Source organism: Triturus cristatus, chromosome 2_1 (genome assembly GCF_964204655.1).
Source record: "Triturus cristatus chromosome 2_1, aTriCri1.1, whole genome shotgun sequence".
In the NCBI taxonomy this organism is placed as follows: Eukaryota; Metazoa; Chordata; class Amphibia; order Caudata; family Salamandridae; genus Triturus; species Triturus cristatus.
Window position 1 is genome coordinate 1,014,349,021 of NC_140581.1, and position 18,923 is coordinate 1,014,367,943.

The 18,923-nt window shown below is 44.8% G+C and overlaps 1 protein-coding gene and 1 long non-coding RNA gene across 3 annotated transcripts in view; one reads left to right on the forward strand and one right to left on the reverse strand.

Annotated features, from left to right (window-relative positions):
* TOPORS (TOP1 binding arginine/serine rich protein, E3 ubiquitin ligase) overlaps positions 1-8,867 on the reverse strand; it is an 88,741-nt gene extending 79,874 nt beyond the window's left edge. The window contains exon 1 of one of the 2 annotated variants that reach the window (XM_085634914.1): positions 8,715-8,867. Coding sequence is in view for 1 of the 2 variants with exons in the window: in XM_085634906.1 (XP_085491032.1) it covers positions 8,230-8,334 (105 nt within the window). In the remaining variant the exon portion in view is untranslated. Of the gene's footprint in view, positions 1-8,229; positions 8,425-8,714 lie in introns of those variants that run through there. The other variant, XM_085634906.1, reaches the window with a different exon arrangement.
* A 482-nt stretch (positions 8,868-9,349) lies between these two features.
* The window catches only part of LOC146866238 (uncharacterized), a 34,441-nt gene continuing 24,867 nt past the window's right edge, over positions 9,350-18,923 (forward strand). The window contains exon 1 of the long non-coding RNA XR_014976773.1: positions 9,350-9,465. This is a non-coding gene — a long non-coding RNA (uncharacterized LOC146866238). The remainder of the gene's footprint in view (positions 9,466-18,923) is intronic.

Sequence of the window (18,923 nt, forward strand, 5' to 3'; positions counted from 1 at the left end):
AAGTTATCTTTTCAAGAGTTTGCAAGATGTTGTGCTGTTGTGTTTACATCTATGCCAACGTTGTTTTGCAGAGTTAAACATTGTTCGTTACTAAGTTATATGTTGTCTTTGGGGCTAAATATGAAAGTGATATTGAGTAGCGAAGAGGCTTGCAGGGCATTGCTGATGCTCCAATACTTTCTGATATTGAAAATATCCTGGTGAGGATGCAACAAGGCGCTATCTATCTCGAAGGCAACCTGGAATCTGTATTTTAGTTGCTTGTTCTCTTCTCTGGAAAGGCTGGCTCCCCTTTGACCCTGGTGACCTATCGCGTCCTTTGTGTCTGTAGGGGCTTATCTGATCCCCCTACCCCCTTGTACAAATGGAGGGAGGGGGGCCGGTAGAGCAGGGGGGGTGGGGAAAGCGGAAATACATAATGGAGAAGAGGGGGCTAAATAAGACAGAGAGAGGTGGACAGCGAGACAGAGACAGCACATAGAAGAAAGAACAATATACAATATACACAGAAGAAGAAATATGTGCAGACAGCCAGCTGGGGAGGAAATGGAAAGAATGAGTAAAATAAAAAAAGTAGAATAAATAGACAGTGGTTGGGAGAAACAGAGAGATGGAGACAGAAAGATTGAGAGAGAAAGAAATGGAGGGAAATATGAAAAAAAAGCTGCGAGAGATAGAGAGGCCAGAGAACAAGGCAGGGGAGAGCGAATGGTACAAACAAACAGAAAGTGGAACGAGAGGAAGAAGAGGGCAATGCATGTAATGGAATACGTGGCAGGAGGGAGAGAATGTGGTCCGTCGGCTTCGCTGCCGTCTCCTGAATGTGTAATGTAAATACGGTGCTATGTAAAGCGCTCCAATACCTTCGGGTCGAGTTGGCGCTATCTAAATATGCAACAAAAAAAACAAGACAAGCCCGGCGTAGCGTGGCCCGCATGCTTGGCGGGGGGGGAGCGCATTCCAGGCGGGGGAGCGGACCCTTTGAAGTTAGATTGCCAACCGGATTGCATGGCGGCACGATGCACGTGATTGTGCGCGTGCTCGCCATGCAATCCACTTTTGGGAGCCCCTTACTAGAGTCTCACTGAGCGATCGCTTACGCGATAGCCAGCGAGACCTAAAAAGGAAACTAAGTGACAAAAATTAAGAACCAAATTTCCAAAGGGGGGGGGGGGGGGGGGGGGAGGTGCCTCCAGGGATTCCACCAGCTCTCTTAAAACAAGAACCCGAGTGCTGGTCAGAAATACTGGCCCCCTCTTTCATACAGTCAGAGAATCCGGGCTTCTACCTGTTTCATGGAAGAGCTCCATAATTTCACTGATATACAATGCCGGCAACAAAAACCTCACCAAAAATCTAGTGTCTCATTTCATTACTAGACAGAGGCAAAATATTTCGCTGGTACCTTACTGACGGAGATCCAGGACTGGGCAAAAGAAAAGGAAATAATCCCCCCCCTCATCAAACAGGGTTTTGCAAAGGCACAGGAACATCAACCAACATACTAACCAAGTCATTGCTTATTGACAAGGCGATATCATCCAAACAGGGGGATTCACTTTTGCTTCGACTTCAAGGCAGGCTTCGACAATGTTAACCGAGCGAGACTGTAGAGAAAACTGTCCTCCTGAGGCATTCCGTCATCTATTTTGAACCTCTTAATACATCTTTACTCCAATACATGGCGCGGCTGCTCGCTGGGCCATGACTTTACAACTAATCCCGTTTTCCTTTATGCAGGAAACTATGAGATGTTGAAAACTCAGTAACATGCTGAATAAAGGACTGCATTATTATGTTGAAAAAAGGACTGCAGTAATATTGTTTTGATCCTGTTCCACCGGTTGTCTGGCTATCGTACTGGATGAGCTATTTATCTCTTTGGGACTGGAATGAAACCACCCTGTTACACTTTCTTGGACGTTGGCGATTACCTTGGATATAGTACTTTAGTGGAACAGTAAAGAAGCACAATGTTATTGGAAGACGATTGATCACGCTGTATATGATTTTCTTCAATTTTGAGAATTGTCGCAAAGATCATATAGTTGCCCTGAAGAAGTCCCAACAGAGTAGGACGAAACGCGTTGGCTGAAGGATTATTTGAATAATAAAAAAAAGTCATCAATTGGACTGAGTTGCTTCTCTTACACCTATTGGATCTAATGAGAATTTATGGACATTTAAGAATCGTGTATGGAAGAGTGGTGCAATTCTGATTTAGTAAAAATGTGTTTGTTTCCTTTTATAGGTAGCACCTTTGGACAGAGGGTGCTTTCAGAATCGGCACACATTTTTTATTATTGTGTTAAAATATCGTTGGCAGTACTTTCCATATTGGTGCTGCATCAGTGCTACAAAGCCAACTGTCCTTTGTTTCTGTATAAAACTAGGTAATTATTCCCATCTTTTGAGGTGTATACCAACTACCAAAGGGCTTAAACACAACTGCGTACTTGCTACAACACTGTTCAAACTGTACACAGCAGATATGAAAACAGACCTCTGCACCTGTAATGCGTACGCTCCACGGCTCGGGGCAATGCTATCTCCAGTATCTCGTATGCAGACGATGTCTTACTAGTAAGCCACACTCAAGTCGGTTTGCAACGCTTACTCAACAAAATGCACGAGTACACAGTGGAAAAGCATCTAGAAGTAAACACCAACAAAACAAAAACTTTGACAATAAACGGCAAACAACAGACCAACTCTTGGTACTTGGAGAAAAAAAACCCTTGTGAACACTCCTGCCTACAAATACTTAGGGGTAACCATCGACGAGGGCGGTCAATACGCCAACCAACTTGAGTCCATCAGGAGGAAGGGGATGGTAATAGCAACACCACCAAGACAGTTAAAAACAAAGCTCACAGGACCATTATTTCACCTCTCCTTAGGGTAGCCCAAGCTAAAATCTTACCCTCCATCACCTATGGAAGCAAGGATCTGAGGGGTAGGGACGCACAACTGCTGATCACCACCAGGGCCTATAGTTATGCTTAACCTGCCAACCTACTCCTCACCGGCACAGACTCGATTGGAGTTCAGCCTAACCAAATAGCTCTTAGCAAGGCAAGCTTCCTACATACTGTGCTTGCACAAAATTAAGAACTCTCCCCGGAATACACTGAACCATCAGCTCTGGCAAGAACTTTGCAACATAACCAACTCGCCGGCCAGGAAGTATTTGAAGGACTCACTTGCTACTACTGGGTTAGTCGATCTATGGGAAACTCAAACTTCCCATTCGCTCTTAAAGCAAGTAGTAAAAAATGGTCATCAAAAAAATCTCCCTTGTTGAAGACAAAGCTGTCTTTGCTTGCAGGAGCCACACCTGGATGACTGAGCGGCTACAAATTACTTAGGTCAAAGGCATACTTCAATCTGGGGTACTGCAGGAAGATCAAAGAACAATTCCTAAAATACAAAATAGGAATCCTGCCAGCCATGCTTCACCTCCCACCCTGGCAGAGGGGAAAATGTGGAAACACATGCAGACTATGTGGGAACGGCACTTTAGACATGGAACATCTAATCTGCTCCTGCACCAAATGAAAGGAAGAAAGGGTAGGATTACTCAAAGCACACTTCAATGAACGAGGGATCTGAACCCAGAGACAGGCTGTGATTGCATGCTTCGACCCCAAGGACCCGCAGCTAAATGGAAAGGTAGTGAAATTCTTGTCACTAGTAGAACTCAAGCAAGGAAGAGCTGCGTCCCGTGTAAATGCAAAAAACATACAATGATGTTTTAATTTACGCAACTGGAAACTTTGCGCACAGACCGATGAATATCTTCAGAAGAAGCCGAACAAAGATGCTTTTTCATCAGAGACTTTTAAGCTTTTAGAATTGAATTTCTCTTAAATACGTATGAAAACTTTTTTTTAAATGTGTAATGGTTTTAATTAACCCAAAACAATAAAATTGCTTGTGCAACTTTTGCAATCAACCAGTGTCCACCTAATCATCTGTCACGAAGCTCCAAATACCCAACTCAAAGAAGAAAATAAAACACAAACTCACTGTGGACAACAGACAGCCCTTCACATTACATCCAGCAGTTTTGATATGAAGTATAGTTAATCAGGACCATAACATCAACAGCACTTTCTGGTCCTTAAGTCTTCATTATATAGCCTCACAGTATTCCAGGCACTTTAGCACGCAAGGCAAACCGCCAAATTTGGCTGGAAATCATAACAAGTGACCTTTAATACCAGTCGTATTTGCGCACAACACTGCAAAACCACACAAGTGATTCGTATGAGCAGAACAAGTGCCTTAGGTCAAGTTCTGGACATAAACATAGTGAGCCACCCACAGATAAGTATAGTATGTCAGAATCTCCCACAATAGATATGTATCCCACAGTGGTGGAGAATACACATTAGTTGTTAAAATACCCCTCACACACCCAAAGGGCCCTTGGTGTCATGCTTCATCATAGGGGTCTTCCCGCCCCTCTACGGGATGGGGCGTGCTACAACCTACGTTTGCGTGGGAGCACTGATATTTATGAGACAACTATGTGTGATGCGGGGGTGTGAGGGGAAGGGTCTGGAGTGAATGGAAATGTGAATTAAAAAATACCTGGCTCTGCAGTCTAGAAAATTTTAATATACCAATGAGCTGGTATTAGTAAAATGTGGGGGAGGAGGTGTGGATGCCTCAATGAGCTGTGCCTCCTATGTCTGCCGACATGTTTCGAAGCTCCCCAAGCTTCTTCTTCAGGACCTTAAGGATCCCTTCCTAAAAACTCACTGTGCCGTGTAGTAACGTAAATGTAAAGTAGAAAAAGAAATGTGCCAGGAAGAAAATAACCTCCTAGGGTAAGTAATGCCTAAATAGGTCTTGGATGGTTGATAAACTTGCTGTAGAAAAATGAAAGACCTCATGAGCTTGTAGACCGAGAGGTAGGAGTGCCTAATAGGCTATGACTCCAAGGAACAATGTCCTGCCACGATTACCAGCCCGGTCAGCTCCGCCGTTCCTTGGAGTTATAGCCTATATACTGGTTACCACCCCCACCCACTACGCAGGCCACACGCTGGACCCAATCTTCTCATCCAGCAAGTACGTCGCCTTCAACCACTCCACCAATCTCCAATGGACTGACCACAGCTGCGTACACTTCAGCTTCAGACGAACAACAACTCACCACCGCCCACAACAGGCCCCTCGCAGAAGCTGGAACAAGACCACCAACGACCAGCTCTCCGCCTCCCTCAGCCAGAACCCCCCCGCCAGTTCAACGGACGCCAACATAGCCGCCAATAATCTCACACAGTGGATCACCAACTGCGCAGACGCCCTCGCACCACTGAAGAACCCTCCCAGCAGACAGGGCAGCAAGAAAGCATCTTGGTTCACCGACGAACTCCACACCTCCAAGAAGAACTGCCGCTCCCTGGAAGCTACCTGGCGCACTAACCAGACCACAGACAACATGACTGCCCTCAAGCACGCCACCCGCAAACACCACCAACTGATCCGCGCCACGAAGAAGACAGCCTACAAGGATCGTCTGGACAACACCCACAACAGCAAGGAACTCTTCAGCATCGTCAAAGTGCTCTCCAACCCCGACGCCGGAAACGACATCACTCCATCGCAAGACCTCTGCGACTCACTCGCCGCCTTCTTCCACGACAAGATCGCCAACATACACAGCAGCTTCGGCCCACCAACCACAAACCCCACCACCGAATCGACGCCCCCCCACCACCACCCTCCGCACCTGGAGCCCGGTCAGCACCGAAGACACTACCCGCACAATGAACACTATCCACTCCGGATCCCCCACCGACCCCTGCCCACACCACATTTTCAACAAGGCGGACTGCATCATCGCACCCCACCTCCGCGACATCATCAACGCCTCCTTCAACACCGCCACCTTCCCGGAGTGCTGGAAACACACCAAGATCAGCGCCCTGCTGAAGAAACCAACAGCAGTCCCCACCGACCTCAAGAACTTCCGCCCCATCTCGCTCCTCCCGTTTCCTGCCAAAGTCATCGAGGAGACCGTCAACAAACAGCTAGCCGACTTCCTCGAGACAAACGGATCCCTCGACCACTCGCAGTCCGGCTTCCGAGCCAACCATAGCACGGAGACCGCCCTCAATCGCCGCCACAGACGACATCAGATCCCTTCTGGACAACGGGGAAACAGCGGCCCTCATCCTCCTGGACCTCTCCGCAGCATTCGACACCGTCTGCCACCGCACCATAGTGCAACGCCTAAAGAGCACCGGAATCCAGGACAAGGCCCTGAAGTGGATCATCTCGTTCCTCGCCGGAAGAACCCAAAGAGTCCGCCTCCCCCCGTTCCTGTCAGCGGCCACCGAAGTCATCTGCGGCGTTCCAAAGGGATCATCGCTCAGCCCCACCCTCTTCAACGTCTACATGCGCCCCCTCGCAGCCATCGCACGCCAACACAACCTCAAGATCATCACATACGCTGACGACACCCAGCTGATCCTCTCCCTCACCAACGACCCGGACACCGCCAGAGCCAGCCTACACGAAGGGATGAAAGACGTCACCGAATGGATGAAGAACAGCCGCCTGAAACTGAACTCAGACAAAATGGAGGTCCTCATCCTGGGATTATCACACTCCGCCTGGGACAACTCCTGGTGGCCCCCTGCCCTGGGCACCACCCACAAGCCAACGGACCACACACGCAACCTAGGCTTCATCCTGGACTCCTCCCTCTCGATGACCAGACAAGTCAACGCCGTCTCGTCTTCATGTTTCAACACCCTGCGCATGCTTCGAAAGATCTTTCGATGGATCCCCACAGAGACCAGGAAGACGGTCACCCAGGCACTCGTCACCAGCCGGCTGGACTACGGGAACACCCTCTACGCCGGTACCACCGCCAAACTCCAACGAATCCAGAACGCCTCAGCACGACTCGTCCTGGACATCCCCCGCCACAACCACATCTCCGGACACCTGAGACCCCTGCACTGGCTCCCCGTCAGCAAGAGGATCACGTTCAGACTCCTCACCCACGCACACAAGGTCCTCCACGACCTGGGACCCGAGCTCCTCAACAACCGCCTGACCTTCCACACACCCACCCGCCAACTCCCCTCCGCCAGACTCGCTCTCACCGCCGTTCCACGCATCCGCAGAGCCACCGCCGGAGGAAGATTCTTCCCCCACCTGGCAGCCAAGACATGGAACTCCCTCCCCATCCACCTCCGGACTACCCAGGACCACCTCGCCTTCAGGAAGCAACTCAAGACCTGGCTGTTCGAGCAGTAACGTTCCCCCCCCCCCGCCCCTTGAGACCCTACGGGTGAGTAGTGCGCTATACAAATGACAATGATTGATTGATTGATATTGTGGGAGATTCTGACATACTATCCTTATCTGTGGGTGGATCACTATGTTTATGGACTTATGACTGGGAGGATGTATCCACCTCCACTACTCTTTTGAGTGGTACCTCTCTACTCCCCACTTTGTTCCTTTTCAAGTTCTGGACAGCCATGGACTCCAGGGAAATTAAAGTACTGGTCTTTGGGCACAGACACCCATACGCAGCAAAGCACACGTCAAAGATCCCATGATAAGCAAAAGATTACTAAATAGAACCTTCACTAACCAGTGTCAATGATTCCACACAACCTCGAATCCAAATTCTGTAAAGGTCACCCAGACTTCGACAGCGCCACACAAATAGCTTTATCAAATGCTGCTGACAAACATATAGACATTCTAGGACAGGGAACAGTGTTTTCTCAGGAGCGAAAAGGCCAATGATATTACAAACATATGAAGAAAATTCTAAACAATACTTCAGTGTATGAACGATAAGTATTCCTCACACCCGTATTCTTGTCGCTGCTCTCGGTCTTGCCGTCCGTATATTAACATGAACCACTGGACACTTATCAGCGATGGTCCGTCCCCACCACACCAGGAGTTGACAGCTCCACCTCCCGCAGCCCGTCTGACCACCAATAGCCCTTACCAAACCCCAGGGGTTCGTCACAACCGCCCCACCCCTGACATCAACCCCAGACCCTGCACGACAATGGACAGGTGTCTGGCTTTTCCCTGACGCCGGTGTGGGATACTATAATCGCACAAACACTACTCAATCCGGATCCCAGCTACCCAAAAATCCCAAGGACTGCTGTTAAACATCGAGAGACGACCTGAAACCACGGCAGTCATGTAATAGGTTTCACATGGTTCCGTACTAACCGGGGCTGTTGCGGCGGTGGCTCTGTCGGGCTGCGCCCTTCGATGGCCTGGGGCTCCTCTGCTGCGGGTAGCAGGCTTCCTCCGACGCTCCCCGCGCGGCTTCATACTGCTAGTGGGGAGAGCGCGGGTCACTCGGTGACACCAGCAGCCCCAACCACAGCAAGCAACCACTTCCGGTTACACAACACCGAGCACTCGACATTGAAACAGAAGAAAGACTGGCACTTACCGGCAAGAAAAGTGAGGGAAAGGAGCACAGCAGGCGCCATTTTACATTTTCAGTAACGGTGTATTCAATGTTTAGAACTACGGGACACAGTGCCGTTTATGCTTCCTATCAAACGTATATTAAATAAACAGTTTTCACCAGGAATAAGGCAAATATCTAGTTTTAATGCATTATTTACATCAGCGAAACAGCCTGTTGAACGACTCGAATCAATTTTTCCGAAACTTTGTGCCATTTAAATGACCCAAAGACTTACCCAGTGTAGGGTTTTCAGGTGAAACCACGCGGAGACCTAGGCGATTATTGCTTCGTTGCAACTGAGAATACTGGGCCCGAAATCGCCGCTATTTCTATGGTCAATGCAAAAGAGAGCCCAGGACGCCTTTTAAATGTTGACAAAAGAGCAGTCGAATCTCGCCCATTGAGCCAGTTTACCGTCATCGGCTAGCAAGGCGGCCATATATAAAGGGTGTTTTTCCATCTTAAAGAAACAATTATGTAAAAAAGAGAGATCAACCTCCCTTGAGATAAGCATTGAGAATCATCGATATTTAACACAATAAGCAACCCACACATTGCTAAAATGAAAATAGTATTTTTTTATTGAAACAATATTTTACGAAAAGCGCATTTTATTTTTCATAAACTATATGGTTAAAAGAGTGAACTTAAAAAAAATACTTTGCTGTAGCCGATTATTTCCTCGTTCTCTGTGTGTGTCATTCTGGATTTCACTGTCGGCCACCTGTGTGGTGCGCGCAGCGGAGGCACTCAGTATCAAAGCACGCTTTATAAACTACTAATTGAAATCAGCCTTTACTGGTAAAATAACTAGGAGCGTGCAAGGGCATGCTTAAAGGATTGTTTCTTAGTCAGGCTGTAATAGTACGTTCTTCTGTCACCGTGAGTCAGCGAAAATGATTAACCTGTGAGCTTGTAGCTGAGCCATTTCTCCCAAAACAACATATACTCTTAACTATCCAGGACACAAGTATTTACGCATGTCTGTAAGTTAATATTTTTAAACAATAACTCATGAACTACCCCCCCCCCCCCTAAAAAAAAAACGGGATGATAATTGTAAATGACAATGTGTTTTGGTTTGGAGTGTAGTGGATGTATGCGGTGTGGAGTGGAAATATGTGGGTTGGATTGGAATTGTTAGTTGTGGAATTATGTGTGTTGGGATTGTGTTGTGTGGAGTGGATTTGTGTAGTGGTCAGTGGAACTATGGCATGGTGTGCAGTTGCAATATGTGGATACTAAATATGTGGTATTGAGTGCACTGAAATTATGTGGCGTGTGAATGTGTGTCAGAGTGTAATTATGTAGATGGCATTTGGTGCTGTGGAGTGGTATGCAGTGGAGTTTATTTTTGGTATTGCATTTGCTTGAGTTAGAGCTACTGACTTTGTAAATGACAATCTCTTTTATGTGTTATTGGGTGTATGCACATGGCGTGCAGTGGAACTATGTGGTTTTGATTGATTTTTGGGAATTCTTGTGCAAAAAGACTGAGATTTGCAGACATTTCACTAAATTGCAAGGCAAAGAGGTCTCAGAGTGTAATACTGAAAAAGTGGTGTTACATAGTCACTTTATTTTTAAAGCTGTCGTATCTGTCGTGTCGGGCTGTTAATCCTGTAGCTGATGACAGGTCTGCTTGTAGCAAGGAAGAACTGTGCTCTTATCTTAGGTTGATGGGAATAATATTCGATGTGATAAGTTTTCCACAAACATTCACCAAAAATTAACAAACATACCAATACTCAGGAAGCATGCAACGATTTTACTCAACCGTAAATATTCCATTTGGGCAAGTACTGATGGTATCTATTATAATTGTCCAAGCAATTCATTATGATCACAGATGACAACAGATTTAGAAAACTATTCAAAAGTAACCATTGCTTCATTTACAATGACCTACGCAACTGATAACACAATTACTGAGTCAAAGAAAGAGAGGTGCTACTCTGCATTGCGCTCATTACATTCATTGAGTTCCTTGCGGTCATCGCGTTTTGGACTTCTTCCTGAACCTATGCTGAGGACGGCATCTCGAGAGACTTTACCGAGAGACCTGTCCTGACCCATTTAGCTAGAATAGGTAACTATGAGAATAATGATCTTGCTATTGATTGACTTTCATTTGAACTAATTTAGATAAATAAGCATTTGTTTGAATTCCAGTGTCGGGTGGTTATTTCTCTGTCATTTATTGAGTTTTCAAATGTTTTCCCTATGTTTAAAATCATGACTCAGGACAATGTCATCATGGTTACATTGACCTCATTGTAGATGCAGATTGGTTTAGGTTATCTCTCTTTTATTCAGTGTGGATAGAGTAATAGTATGAATTTTAGTGTGATGGGCCCTAGCGTATGATGAGTGTATGTGCGTGTGACTGTGGATTTACTCTGTCCGTGGAAGTAGGGAGAATTTATATGCGCCGATCTGCAGCACATGCGCCACTCTACACCTTTGCATTTATTTATAGGGCCGTAAAATAATTGTGGATACAATTCATGTACCATTCTGACCAGCTGCAAGCTGTGAGTTGAGGGTCTGTCTGACAAGTCTGGACTGGCTGCACTGGGCATCGGGTATTTTCGCGGGAGGCTAAAAGGAGGGGGAGGGGCGGTTTTGTTCCTGAGGGCCAGATTTGTAACTGGGGTCTGATTTATCAGTGGGGGGCAAATGTTTTGCACATTATTATGGGTTTAAAAAACACCCGCCACAGACTTCCTTATATATCAAGCAGTTATCAGGTAAAAATAGAAATGATAATATAACTCTGGTGATTAATGTTCCTGCAGGAGAGGGATCGAGTTGCGCCTAGTGCCAGTTTTGACTCAGTGCCTAGGCTCAACCGCAAAAATAAACAAATGCTTCACCAGATAGGAAATGAAAAGAAAAGTAATTTCTTACAAGTTAACATTAAATTGAATCGCTGCCAGATGCCGACCGACTAAGAGTTAAAATTCCTCAAAAAGATATTAAAAGAATTACCAAGATGAGCTTTGCAGTCAGACCCGGCTCCCGTGAACTCGTTACGACATTTAAAAAACGTGTTCAAAAGAAAGACACTAACTAATGTGTATGACACTACGTGAAACAATAACTGCACAAAATGAAGACCCAGTGTTCAGTTATAATGTTGAAGTTTAACGAGTGCCCCAGCTATATTGGTGGTCAAAGCGTGACCATGCGTACAAAACAATAGTAATCCGAACCTCAGAAATGAACAGGTGGGAAGTGCCAACTATGAAAGGATGTATCAGTCAACCTCAGTAATGTGACTGAAAATAAACAGACATGCAAATAGTGGCAATACTGATAGGCCCGGTAAAATGTTGCAAATGGATTGGAAACCGTCCCATCCCACAAAAAGTACTGCAAAAATAAAAGCAACACGTTAAATAGTGCTCATAGATCACCAATGGCTTCGATGAGGAAAAAGAAAGGACCGTGATTATGTGAATAAATAACCCAAACTCAACAGAGACTGGAAAGGTCCAGAGACAGGACGCAAGGAAATGGCCTCATGTTAAATGAAAGTAGAATGCAGCTAGTGTTTATAAAAGATGCAAGCACATGTATGGAGTTGAAAGAAACTAAAAAGAGACTCCCTTTGCTAAGTAAACAAAACCCTGCTATAGAAACAAGGCAAGCCCTGCGGAGCGTGGCGTGCGCGCTTGGCGGGGGCGGGGGAGCGCATTCCAGGCGGGTGAGCGGACCCTTTGAAGTACGATGGTGAAATCTAAAGTAAACAAACTTATCTGTGTTACCACCTTCGGTATACACACAAATCCAATTCGCAGGTTAATCACAAGGAATTGGCACATTATCAAAAGTATAGATTCCAGCATTGATGCCCCGATGTTTGCCTTTAAAAGAGGCAAGAATATAAAGGATCATCTTATTAGATCATCAATGGAAAACCAATTACAAGTAACGAGATCATTGGAATCAGTTTGGGGTTTACCAGATTTAAAAGGGCACAACAAATGTGGCAATTTTTTGGCTTGCGATTTTATGGTTAACAAAAAAAATTTTGAACATTACAAAGTCGATCAGCAATTACATTTTTTTGCAAACTGCAATACCAAAAATGTAGTTTATTGTATACTGTGTCCCTGTGGGTTACCCTATATTGGACAAACCCAACAGATTGTGAAAGCGCGAATAGGACAACATCGAAGCAGGATCAGAAATTCGGTCCTTAACGCCCCCTTAGTCAACCACTTCTTAGAGAAGGGTCACACAGCAAATGACATCCGCTGGCAAGTGATAGACAAAGTGGCTGCCTCTAATAGAGGCGGAGATTTATCACAGATACTACAAAGACTAGAATGTCGTTGGATCGAACGTACCAACTCTATCACGCAAGGATTGAATTCAGCTGAAGAATGGCGTGGATTCATTACTACCCTCACTTAAATCTCTGTCAATCTATATATGGTCCATTTTGTCCTTTTCAGCTTTTCATATTGTCCTCGATATTGCCCTCGAGGTTCTTACTTAATCAACATTTTGTTTTCCCTATACTTGAAAAGTATTTGCTGGTTGAACTTGGGTTGTAGACAAAAGATGGTATATTTGCATTGGTACATCAATCAATATTATAAACAGTGTTTTCTGTTGTGATTAATTGAAACATTGCTTCAGAAGAATCAATGACATATATGTTGACCTTTCATTAATGAGTGATCGTTATGAAGAAATATATTGATCTTTTGTATAGATAATAAATGTTGATTTGCTAAAGTTTTTGATCTAAAGATCTTTTAATTGTAGGCAATAAAGAACGTTTTTTGTATAGAACTTGACTGACGCACCAATTGTGAACCACCTTCGAAAACTGTTCAGAATGTGTAATAATATTTTTTCACAATCTAATGGATAATTGATCATGTGCTATTTTAAATAATATGGTAGTGTCCCCGCATACTTGGATAGAAAGACTATGGAGTTGCTTGAACTTTATTGACAATGACCTGTAGACATTCTATTTGCTCGCATTGGAATGAGTTGCCCTAGTTGCCTAGTAACACAAGGCTTTCCCTTCCGCTTTTTCATTGTAAACGCGGTATTCTGATTTGCTGCCCTACATCCAATTATGTTTAAATATTGTCGTTTCCCCACCAATCACTGTGATCGTACCAGACAGATTGAACGCCGTTCTCCTGTTGTAGCGTAATGCGGTAGACTTATACACCCGTAAGATTTCGAGAGAGGTACGGATGGTTTCCTTTATCCCTATTAATTGTTTTCAATGGATATTAGGTAAACCTTTTACATGAGGTGCTCTCCCTTCCCCTTTTTTCTATATTCTGTTACAGCCTACTGAATTCCTCGAAAAAAGCGACAGCTATCACGCAGTTCGCGTATGTGTGTTCCGTCCTTCAGCTTCCCGCCATCAAATTGACTTTCACGCTAAGCTTTCCCTATCATTCAACAAATATAGGATAAGCAACGATTGGGCAATTGTTTCCTCGTGAGTCTCTCCTCACAGGGGTAAGTGATAAGTGTGTGCACTGTCAATAACGTGTACCCTTATAATCCATCCTTTAGTACTAATAATTTTTCTATCCTTACATTTATAGTACCCTGCCGGGCCCCTGTGAGTAATTTTGTTTCACATCGAGCACGGTGACACTACATATATCTATGTTAGGCAATATCTTTGCCGAACAGGTAGAGAGATTAAACACTAATGCTCCACTACCATTTTTTGAAAAAAAGAGCATTTTACCCTGACAGTATTTTTTATTTCTTAGGTGTCCCTATATTAGACTGTCCTGACGAGACCCTTTATCTATAACAGGGTCGAAACGCCGTTGACGAGAAAGGCGAATCATTCTTTGACACTTACGATGATTAAGTGTTGACAATTATATTCTTTCATTTTTTATGATTGCCTTTGTAATGAATAATTGAAACCTTTTCTATGTTGCACCTTATGTCACTTTCTTTTGTTTAGGTTGATATTACTTTTTTCACTGGCACACTTTTTAGAATTATGTACTAAGACTGTTATTTTGTGTATTATGTATTGTGAGATTGTGTTCACTTTTCAAAACACTCTTTCATTATGAATATAAAAAACAAAAGTTTTCTACCAAAATTCTAATGTGCATGGCTAAACTTTTCTTTCTGATTCCACATTTAACCCCCCCTTTTTTCTTTTTGATTACTATTATGTGTCGTATATCATATTATTAATTATTAATCCACACGAGCCACTGTTTCCTTGTAACAATTAATACCCAGGCTCTATGTGAGTAGGGTTTCCTTGTCTCCTAGTCAGATCCTTTGAAGTACGATGCCATGCCAGTTTTGACTCAGTGCCTAGGCACAACCGATAAAATAAACAAATGCTTCACCAGATAGGAAATGAAAAGAAAAGGCATTTCTTACAAGTTAACATTAAATTGAATCGCTGCCAGATGCCGACCGACTAAGAGTTAAAAGTCCTCAAAAAGATATTAAAAGAATTACCAAGATGAGCTTTGCAGTCAGACCCGGCTCCCGTGAACTCGTTACGACATTTAAAAAACTTGTTAAAAAAAAAGACACTAACTAATGTGTAAGACACCACGTGAAACAATAACTGTGCACAAAATGAAGACCCAGTGTTCACTTATAATGTTGAAGGTTAACGAGTGCCCCAGCTATATTGGTGGTCAAAGCGTGACCATGCGTACAAAACAATACAGTCAGAAATCTGAACCTCAGAAATGAACAGGTGGGACGTGCCAACTATGAAAGGATGTATCAGTCAACCTCAGTAATGTGACTGAAAATAAACAGACATGCAAATAGTGGCAATCACTATGTTTTAATGGTTAATGGCCCGGTAAAATGTTGCCAATGGATTGGAAACCGTCCCATCCCACAAAAAGTACTGCAAAAATAAAAGCAACACGTTAAATAGTGCTCATAGATCACCAATGGCTTCGATGAGGAAAAAGAAAGGACCGTGATTATGTGAATAAATAACCCAAACACAACAGAGACTGGAAAGGTCCAGAGACAGGACGCAAGGAAATGGCCTCATGTTAAATGAAAGTAGAATGCAGCTAGTGTTTATAAAAGATGCAAGCACGTGTATGGAGTTGAAAGAAACCAAAAGCAGACTCCCTTTGCTAAGTAAACAAAACCCTGCTATAGAAACAAGACAAGCCCGGCGGAGCGTGGCGCGCGCGCTTGGCGGGGGAGCGCATTCCAGGCGGGGGAGCAGACCCTTTGAAGTGCGATGCCAAACGGATTGCATGGCGGCACGATGCGCGTGATTGTGCGCGTGCTCGCCATGCAATCCGCTTTTCGGAGTACTTTTGGGAGCCCCTTACAATAGTCTCGCTTTGTGATCGCTTACGCGATAGCAATGCGAGACCTAAGAATGGAGATAAGCTTGATGATAGGGTCCTGTCACTGTGGCCTCAACCCTAGAATCCACCTCCCATAGTAAACATAGTGTAGTCAAGGAAATACCATACTTTAGAATCCAGCGTTAAGGGATGCCTAGCGCGAAATTTGAATATCGCTTCGCAGGTCCGGGGCATGTTGTAAATATCACGAAGCTGGCTTAGCGAAGTTTACCCGTGCAGTTTAGTCAGGAACGCCTACTTTGCATCTCATTAGGGATGCGATGCATGGCGTAAGAGAAACGGGCGCTAAGACAAGGAAAAACACGCTAGCGTGTCCTTGCTAATACTGCGATGAAATTATCGCCGCTTTTTGCCCGAAAACGGACGCTAAAGCGGCGATAATTTGATCGCCAGCCCTTGCTAATATGCCCCTAAGTAGCTGCCAGCTTAGCTTTCCAGTTCACTGAGACACACAAGCCCCACGACCATTTCAAGGTGGCGGTCGTCCGAGAAGAGGGATGTGATTAAGGTATGATTTAAATATAGAATGAGAAAAGAAATCTGGGCGGGTGTTGTACGGAACTGCATAGCTACAGATTTTGTGATTGTAATCTTCTGAATAATTTGGTACGTGTAGGGATGGCATTTTTAGATCTGGCGTTAGCCAAGGCTTTTTGATTTTAATAAAATTAAATGTATGATATACACTTTCTTACATGGCTTTCAGTAAACCACCTTCATCCATGCTGTTTTATTGTTCACATTTTCTTTCCCCCACTACAGCATATAACATAGGGTAGTGGGTCAGCCCACTTCAGCCACTGGCTAACTTAACTGCAAATGACGGCATTCTGTCCTCTCACAAGGATCATATCCTCACACAATATTAGGTCCGTTCAGTGTTAGGGTATATGTTCTGCTTCTTATTCAAAATAAAAATATATTAATTTAAAAAAGGCATTTCACTCAGAGCAGTATTTTTTAATTTTAAATCCAGTAACATGCAAGAAACACAGCTTTGGAATGCAAAACTGATGTGTGTTTCAGTATCCGTGCCTAACAAAAATTAACGTGTTCATCTGTAACATAACTGGTGCTCTTGTAAAACACTCTGATACCCGATGTCTCGGGTCCAGTTCGTGCTATATAAAACTCTAAAAAAAAAAAAAAAAAAGTATGGCAAATGAGTCTGTGTGTAGCAACATAGTCAAGCATCCTGGGATGTGCTCTGTATCTGCAATTGGTGTGCGTAAAAGATGCATTCTTCTTTTTCAGGATACAGATGTATTTTTAAACTCAAGCCCGTTCATTCTCTGATCATTTGAAAAAAAAATCATAGTCCTAGTAGCTTGTAAGATGGCTGGCACTACTTTGCAAGGGATAACTGCAATGCATTTTGTTGTACCTGCTGCTCAGCCAGTGTGAGTGTGGTGTGGAATGTTGGTGCGTGATGATGCTGTGGAATGTTGGATAAGTGAGGCTGTCAGTTGGAGTATGGGCTGAGCAGCAGGAAGGCTGCTCCTTGTGGGGCTCTCTGTACCTTTTATTCTGAACTTACTATCTTAATAAATATTATCCTAAGTTATCCTGGAGTTGGGTCTTTGTATGATTACAACATTTTGGCGACGAGGGTGGGATACGAACCCAAGCATGCCAGAGTCAGGAAGAGCTTCAAGCCCCCAGAGTCCGAGTTCAACAAACCGATGAGTGGGAGATGACCCGCAGTCTGCGTTTGTGGCTGAGGAGCTTCCTTTGTCTGTATACGGAGGAGGAGCGACGTGTGAGGGGCTCAGAGTCCGTGTTGTGGAGTGGTGTCAGGGCTCAAGTGTCCCCTGTGTCTGATTCAAGTGGAGCAACACGTGGGAGGAGTCCCCGGAGCCCGTGTCACTAGCGGCGTTCTGGTGCAGGTGTTCCCTCACTCCGTGTGGGGAAGAGCAACTTGGGAGGTGCTGCGAGGAGGAGGTGTTTCTTCCAGCCGCCTACTAGTTTTTCCTGGACCCACTTTGTGATGTTGTGGTGTTGGTAGTAACTTTGGTAACTGTTTTACCCCTGATTATACTGTCAACTGCTGCACCTGTTTTTGAATCTTTCAAAATCCGTTGGCTCCCCTGTCCTCATTAACAGCCCTCCATTGCCTCTAGCGTGAGCCCTGCCATCTGCAGCTCGCAGAGTGTTCTTCGGCTCCTGCCATGTGTTGCAAGCGCGTGCCTGGAGCCACTCTGTATGCTCACTGCGTACGTGTTGTCAGCGGGCCACCATCTTGATTATGGTGATGCTGAAGCCGTAGAGTGTCGGATATCTTTCCTCAGCGTTTGTGGTGTTCCTTTGTGGCTTGCGCATCCGTGTGCCCCAAGCAGCTCTGGTGAGTGGTTGCATCACAGTTCAGCAAGGAGTACTGTTGCGTAAACTTATGTAGTGACATTTTTAAACGGCGAGGAGTTCTGATGAACTGTTAGATGTGACATTGTTTAGCTGCAAGTCTTAAGTATGTTTCCTTTTAAGTTGGATGTGTTTTTTCGGCAGCAGCTGATCACCATCCTCTTTTTTGGGACAACCAGCACTGTCTTTTTTTATTGTAACCGCTTCTGTGCAGGGGTAGGGTAGGAACTCACCCTGGGAACTCTGGCACCTCCCTTACTATGACTCTGTTAGCCAAGTTCATGCTCTGTTTATGCTGTGTTTTGGAATTCTTCTTGCAAAATGTGTTCTTTTGAATGCCTGTGGTTTGTGAGGGTCACTCTGGGTTACCATCTTGTTGTGGTTGTGGTAGACTTAGTTGAGTTTCCTACTGAGTGTGTGTTTGTAAGTTGACTTTTATGCGTGCAGTCACTCTGGGTTATCCCCTTGTGGTTGTTGTGGGAGTATGTGCAGCTCACTGTTGGGGGTGTGTGTGAGAGTAGGCTCTTAGGTGCAGAGCCTCTCTGGCCTACCACTATTTTTGTGGTTGTGGGTTGACATAGGTTTGTCACCTTAGTGGGCTCTGTGTTTGAGTTGACTAGCTAGGAGTCATGTGTCTACCACTTTTGTGTGGTTGGTAGGTGAATTAGGCTCCACCTCTAACTTTGGCATTGTGGTTGAGGATTGTCTGTGTG